This window comes from Babylonia areolata, chromosome 16 (genome assembly GCF_041734735.1).
Source record: "Babylonia areolata isolate BAREFJ2019XMU chromosome 16, ASM4173473v1, whole genome shotgun sequence".
NCBI lineage: Eukaryota > Metazoa > Mollusca > Gastropoda > Neogastropoda > Buccinidae > Babylonia > Babylonia areolata.
In genome coordinates this window covers 25,153,316-25,160,815 of record NC_134891.1, presented here as the reverse complement: position 1 = coordinate 25,160,815, position 7,500 = coordinate 25,153,316, and the positions used below count along the sequence as shown (strand labels likewise).

General features: G+C 39.1%; 1 protein-coding gene across 1 annotated transcript in view; it reads right to left on the bottom strand.

The window, feature by feature from the left end:
* LOC143291019 (uncharacterized) overlaps positions 1-7,500 on the bottom strand; it is an 88,048-nt gene that overhangs the window by 18,570 nt on the left and 61,978 nt on the right. The window contains exons 5-7 of the mRNA XM_076600606.1: positions 4,851-4,948; positions 3,868-3,984; positions 1-50 (exon numbers count right to left, since the gene is read on the bottom strand). The exon at positions 1-50 is cut by the window's left edge and continues 272 nt beyond it. Of these exons, the coding sequence (XP_076456721.1) occupies positions 1-50; positions 3,868-3,984; positions 4,851-4,948 (265 nt within the window). The remainder of the gene's footprint in view (positions 51-3,867; positions 3,985-4,850; positions 4,949-7,500) is intronic.

Below are 7,500 nucleotides of genomic sequence, written 5' to 3'. Positions count from 1 at the left end.
CAGCTATCACCGATTCGAAGATCATCTCGTAGAGAGGTAGTCTGTCAGGACTGCAATTTTAAGGAACGTGCGCGCGATTTAAAAAAAAAAAAATTTTTTTTTTTTCATGAGTGAAATTTGCATTGAAGGGGTCAGTGCCTTCTGTGTGTGTGTGTGTGTGTGTGTGTGTGTGTGTGTGTGTGTGTGCGAGACACACTCACACAGAGACACGGACACAGACACAAAGACAGACACACAGACAGACAGACAGACACACACACACACACACACACATATACATATATAGACAAAAATAGACAGACAGACAGACAGACAGACAGACAGACACACACACACACACACACGCCGTCCAATATCACTTGAGAGCGAAAAGACGTTAAACTAAAGAAAGAACACACACACACACACACACACACACACACACACACACACATACACACAGTGCCAGACTGATAAGAAGATGGAGGTGCCAGACCGGAATATCCTGACATATGGCCATAAACAACACCCCACCTGATGGAAAAAAAAAAAAAAAAAAAAGGGACAAAACTGCGAATCCGAGACTACTTATTAAACAGTTTTAGCCTGGCTGCGACAAGGAAACACGGAATGACTAAGTTCTAAGTAATTTAGAAAATCATTACGAAATTGAAGAATATGACGCAATAACGACTTAAAAAAAAAAAAACATTATACGCAATGTTCACACGCTAAACATACAGCTTCAAGGTAAACGGGTTATCATAAGCATTTGCCTTTGATTGGAAACAACATACATGTTGAAAGTCTCCAAGATTTTCTGTTTGAAATAATGGTTGAAATTTTTTTATATGGCTTATTGTTGAGTAAAAGGAAGTGTATGCGTTATAACATAATGTAAATGATACATTTTGGGTGAAAATGGCATTTTCTCTTGCAAATTACGACATATTTAAATGATCTGTTTACTAATTCTCAGCACTTATCCACATTCTATCCTTCATGTCATTATGCATTTTTCTTTGTTTAGAATTCCTTTTTCGTTTATTTGGTCCATTTCCCCCCCCCCCCATTTCTTACAAATGTCTTTTTGTCAAATATCTGTGTAATCAAAACTGGAAAATAAAAATGTAAACGGTAGTAAGGGCTCTACACTGTAGATCAGTCAATGGATATCCTGCACTAAAGGGATCTGTCTGGAGCCAGTAATCTGACTCAGTAATCTGATAGACCGTCACAAATGTTATCTCAGTCTCTTAAAAAAAAAAAAAAATCAACTGAATTCATAAATCATCAGTGTGTTACAGACGTTTATGACTTATACTGCCTTTTGATATGAAAAAAAAAATCCCGAAACAACAAACACAGACAGCAGAAGACAGACATAAAAGAAGCACTGTACAGTAACCCCCCCTTGGTGTGATGCAAGGTTTGGCCTTTCCACAAGTAATCTAACATCATTAAGATATATTCCTCAAGGCCTGACTAAGCGCGTTGGGTTACGCTGCTGGTCAGGCATCTGCTTGGCAGATGTGGTGTAGCGTATATGGATTTGTCCGAACGCAGTGACGCCTCCTTGAGCTACTGAAACTGAAACTTAAACTAAGATATATTCATGACAACCCCCCCCCCCCAAAAAAAAAACCCAAAAACAAAAAAACAACAACAAAAAACAAGAAAAAACAAAACAAAACAAAAAAAACCGTAAAAAGAACATGGGAAACAAAGAACAGGGTGACATACACAGAAGAAGCAGTATACAGTGACACATTCGATGATGCAGTACTTGGCCACGATCAAAAGTAACAAGTAATTTAACGTCATTAAGATATATCTATGAAAAAAAAAGAACAAACGTAAAAAGAACATGGGAACAAACAACAGGGTGACATACACAGAAGATGCAGTATACAGTGACACATTCGATGATGCAGTACTTGGCCACGATCAAACGTAACAAGTAATCTAACGTCATTAAGATATATCTATGAAAAAAAAAAGAAAAAAAGAACAAACGTAAAAAGAACATGGGAACAAACAACAGGGTGACATACACAGAAGAAGCAGTATACAGTGACACATTCGATGATGCAGTACTTGGCCATGAACAAACGTAACACGAACGTGGACACAAACAACAAGAGGACAGACACAGTAGTGCCCAGTGACCCACTTAATGATGCAGAAGTTGGCCATGAACAAACGTAACAAGAACATGGACACAAACAACAGGAGGACAGACACAGACATAGAAGAAGCAGTGTCCAGTGACCCACTTGATGAAGCAGTACTTGGCCATTACACAGATAATCTAACATCATTTTAAAAACAACAAAAAACAAACAAACAAACGAAACAAGAACGTGGACACAAACAACAGGAGGATAGACACAGACACAGTGACCCACTTGATGAAGCAGAACTTGGCAAATTACACAAGTACTACAACATCATTACCACCACCACCAACAACAACAGCACACACAAAAAATATAACAACATAGAAAAGAGGGCACTGAACAAACGTAACAAGAACATGGACGCAAACAACAGACACAGCACTGCCACAGTGACCCATCTGATGATGCAGTATTTGGCCATTGCACAAGTCCTACAACATCATTACCAACATGTGTCTTCATGTTTTACATTTATTTGCTTATTTATCATCATTGTTGTCTTATTTATTTAATAATTTATTTATTATTATTATTATTATTTAAAAAAAAATTATTTTCATCACTAATACCTTTTTTTATATCACAATTATTATTTATTTATTTGTTTATTTATGTAAGCTTATCTTTTTTTTTCTTTTTTTTTTCTCAAGGCCTGACTAAGCGCGTTGGGTTACGCTGCTGGTCAGGCATCTGCTTGGCAGATGTGGTGTAGCGTATATGGATTTGTCCGAACGCAGTGACGCCTCCTTGAGCTACTGAAACTGAAACTGAAACATTACCAACAACAACACGTACAACAACTTTTACAACACAGATTACAGCATGCATAACAAATGAAACAAGAACGTGGACACAGACCACAGGACACAGAAGGAGCAATGCCCAGTGACTCTATCGATGATGCAGTACTTGGCCATTACACAAGTACTACAACATCATTACCAACATCAATAACAAGTACAACAACTATAACGACGATAACAACACAGGCAGCAGGAAACAGAACAAACGTAACAAGAACATGGACACAGACCACAGAACACAGAAGGAGCAGTTTCCAGTGACCCACTTGATAATGCAGTACCTGGCAATGAACAAACGTAACAGGAACGTGGACACAAACAACAGACACAGCAAGTTTCCAGTGACCCACTAAATGATGCAGTACCTGGCAATGAACAAACGTAACACGAACATGGACACAAACAACAGACACAGCAAGTGTCCAGTGACCCACTTGATAATGCAGTACCTGGCAATGAACAAACGTAACACGAACGTGGACACAAACAACAGACACAGCAAGTGTCCAGTGACCCACTTGATAATGCAGTACCTGGCAATGAACAAACGTAACACGAACGTGGACACAAACAACAGACACAGCCAGTGTCCAGTGACCCACTTGATGATGCAGTACCTGGCAATAAACAAACGTAACACGAACATGGACACAAACAACAGACACAGTTTCAGTTTCAGTTTCAGTAGCTCAAGGAGGCGTCACTGCGTTCGGACAAATCCATATATGCTACACCACATCTGCCAAGCAGATGCCTGACCAGCAGCGTAACCCAACGCGCTTAGTCAGGCCTTGAGAAAAAAAAAGTGTCCAGTGACCCACTTGATAATGCAGTACCCGGCAATGAACAAACGTAACACGAACGTGGAGACAAACAACAGACACAGCCAGTGTCCAGTGACCCACTTGATGATGCAGTACTTGGCCAGCCAGTCCAGCGGGTCCTGCATGTCGTGCACCTGGTCAGGGTTCACCGGGGCCTCGGCTGGCTTTGTCTTCAGGCGGTGGATTGGAACCTTCAGTCTGTCGGGAACACATGATGAAAATGACGATGATGATGATGGTGGTGGTGATGATGATGATGATGATGATGGTGGTGGTGGTGGTGGTGATGATGATGATGGTGGTGGTGGTGGTGGTGGTGGTGGTGATGATGATGATGATGATGATGATGATGGTGGTGGTGGTGATGATGATGATGATGATGGTGGTGGTGGTGGTGATGATGATTATGATGATGATGATGATGGTTGTGATGATGATGATGATGATGATGATGATGATGATGATGGTGGTGGTGGTGATGATGATGATGGTGGTGGTGATGATGATGATGATGATAATGGTGATGATGATGATGATAATAATGATAAAGAAGAAGAAGAAGAAGAAATGATGATGATGATGGTGATGATTATCATCATATCATCGTCATCATCATCATCATCATCATCATCCTCATCGTCAACTTTTCCCAAATTTTCGCCTGTCTCACACCAAGTCATTTATCAACTGGGGCTTTTGGAACAGGTCTTTTCTGTTGTGAGTGAGTGGTAGGCAGTGGTAGGTGAGGACAATCTGTCAGCTGCTGCAGCAGAAAAGCGAGCTCGCAGAATAGGGACGGCAGCCGACAGACCAGCATCAGCTTTCACATGTGATCGCTGCGACAGAGACTGCCTCTCTCGCATCGGTCTCTACAGTCACAGGCGACGCTGCTTAGTCCAAGCAGACAGCCCAATTAGACATTAGGTCGGATACACTCTATCCATGGTCAGCCATGACCCAAGAAGGCCTACCTACCTACGAGTGGTAGGTTAGCTTATCGTTTATGTGATGTGAGCGGTGTTTGTTGGCAGTAGGTTGGAACCCAGACCCCGTCCCCAACTCACGGCTTCCTGATTTTGGGGGGCGGTTTCCGTCTCTTGGGCACCTCCTTGAGGGCCGGGGGTGGAGCCACCATGAACTTCTGCTTCTTTGGTTTCTCTGCCTGTGCACAGCATGTACAAATTTCACATTAGTAATCGACACGGGATAAAACGAAAGTAAGATAAAGTAACAACGGAATGCAGCAGAATTAAAAAAAAACAACAGCAACAAAACAAAACAAACATATAATTAATCAACAACAGTTTCAGTTTCAGTAGCTCAAGGAGGCATCACTGCGTTCGGACAAATCCATATACGCTAGCGACACCACATTTGCCAAGCAGATGCCTGACCAGCAGCGTAACCAAACGCGCTTGGTCAGGCCTTGAGAAAAAAAAAAAGAAGAAGAAAAAAAAGGTGAATAAATAATAGATAAATACATAAAAAAAATAACTACTACCATTACTAAAAATATGTATAAGGCGCAACAACAACACATAAATAAATAAATGAACAAATACATACTTTCATTAATAATAATAATACAAAGAAATAAATAAACGAATAGATAAACAAATTACAAATAAACAAACAAGCAAACAAATAACTAAAAATGAGACGAGATCAAGCGAAACATCACCACAACGAAACGCACAGCATATATATTTATATGACACAGCACAAGAAATACAAGAGAGGCAAGGCCTTCAAGACTCACTTGTGATAAATTAAGTCCTCTAGCATTAATTACAGATTAATTTCCCTTTTTTTACTATCTGCACCAAAACGTTTGCAAAATAAAATAAAAATTCCATGCTTAGCAAAAGAAGTTCCTGTTTGAACAAAAAATGATAATAATGACTCCTCTTGTTGTTGTGTCAGAATAAGAGGTCAAAGTGCCAAGTTTAGAGAATACAAAAAATATAAATATAACAGTAAATGCAGTTTGCATACAATTAGGCTTTTTTTTCTTCTTTTTTTTTTTTGTGCCCATCCCAGAGGTGCAATATTGTTTTAAACAAGATGACTGGAAAGAACTGAATTGTTCCTATTTTTATGCCAAATTTGGTGTCAACTGACAAAGTATTTGCAGAGAAAATGTCAATGTTAAAGTTTACCACGGACACACAGACACACGGACACACACACACACACACACACAGACAACCGAACACCGGGTCAAAAAACAGATCGTTCGAAAAGAGAACAGAGTGAAACAAAGCAAGAACAGAGTGAAACAAAGCAAACTGAAATAAAACAAAATGCACAAAAAGGACATAATTATTATCAAACCATATAAGAAAAAACTAAAAACAAAAACAAAATCTGTAACGAAATAAACTCCCGGGCACAAACTAATATAAATACAATACAATACAATACAGTACAGTCCAGTAAAATACAACACAACATGCACAAAACAATACGACACAATCTAGTGCAACGCCACACAATCCAATCCAATCCAATCCAAGACAAGACAAGACAAGACAAGACAAGACAAGACAAGACAAGACAAGACAAGACAAGACAAGACAAGACAAGACAAGAAAAAGAAACAACACAAATCTTAACTGAATTAAACCCTAAAAGAATAGACTCCCTGGGATAAACAAGAACAATTAAAAAGAAAACATGATAGTTTCAGTTTCTCAAGAAGGCATATAACTGCGTTATTATTATTATTATTCTTATTATTACTACTACTACTTAAAAAAAAAAAAATTAATTAATTAATTTATATACGCTTATAGTTGACTTCACCAAGTTTGTGCGCCTTATACATATTATTATTATTATTATTAGTTTTAAAAAAATGTATTTATCTATTATTCATTCACCCTTTTTTTTTTTTCTCAAGGCCTGACTAAGCGCGTTGGGTTACGCTGCTGGTCAGGCATCTGCCTGGCAGATGTGGTGTAGCGTATATGGATTTGTCCGAACGCAGTGCATAGTGACGCCTCCTTGAGCTACTGTAACTGAAATTGAAACTCCGGCGAATTCATGTATAGCTACACTACATCTACACGGCAGATGCCTGACCAGCAGCATAACCCAACGCACATAGTTCGTTCGTCTTCAGTTAACGTCTTTCCACTTGAAGTGATATTAGACGAAAAAACAAAAAAACAAAAACAAAAAACAAACAAAAAAAAACCGTGGGGGTAGGGGTTGTGGGAGGGGGTGGGGGTAAAAGTGTGTGTATGTGTGGAGGGTGAATAGGGAGAGACAACGCTAGGGAAAATGGAAACGTTATAAACGCCAACATCAAACAACTATAACAAATGTCCTATTGGACTACGCAGCAAACCTTCTGCAACAGCAAATAACATATTGGAATTGTTAATAACACATTCAAAAGAACTTTTGGTGAAGTCTGGTAAAAAAAAAAACATTTTAGATTCTGACATTCGAATATTATATGGTTGCTAGATATATGTTCTCCACATATGCACCTAACATCTTTGCTGAACATAGTAAGACCTTAAGTGTATGCATATATTATTGTGCAACCAGCAGAGTGGATTTCTTCTTCAGGATTTCGCCAAAAGGACAACACTCTTGCTGCCATGGTTTTTTTTTTTTTTTTTTTTTTTTTTTCCAGTGCGCAAAAGTGCGTGCTGCACACGGGACCTCGGTTTATCGTCTCGTCCGAAAGACTAGACGCTCAAT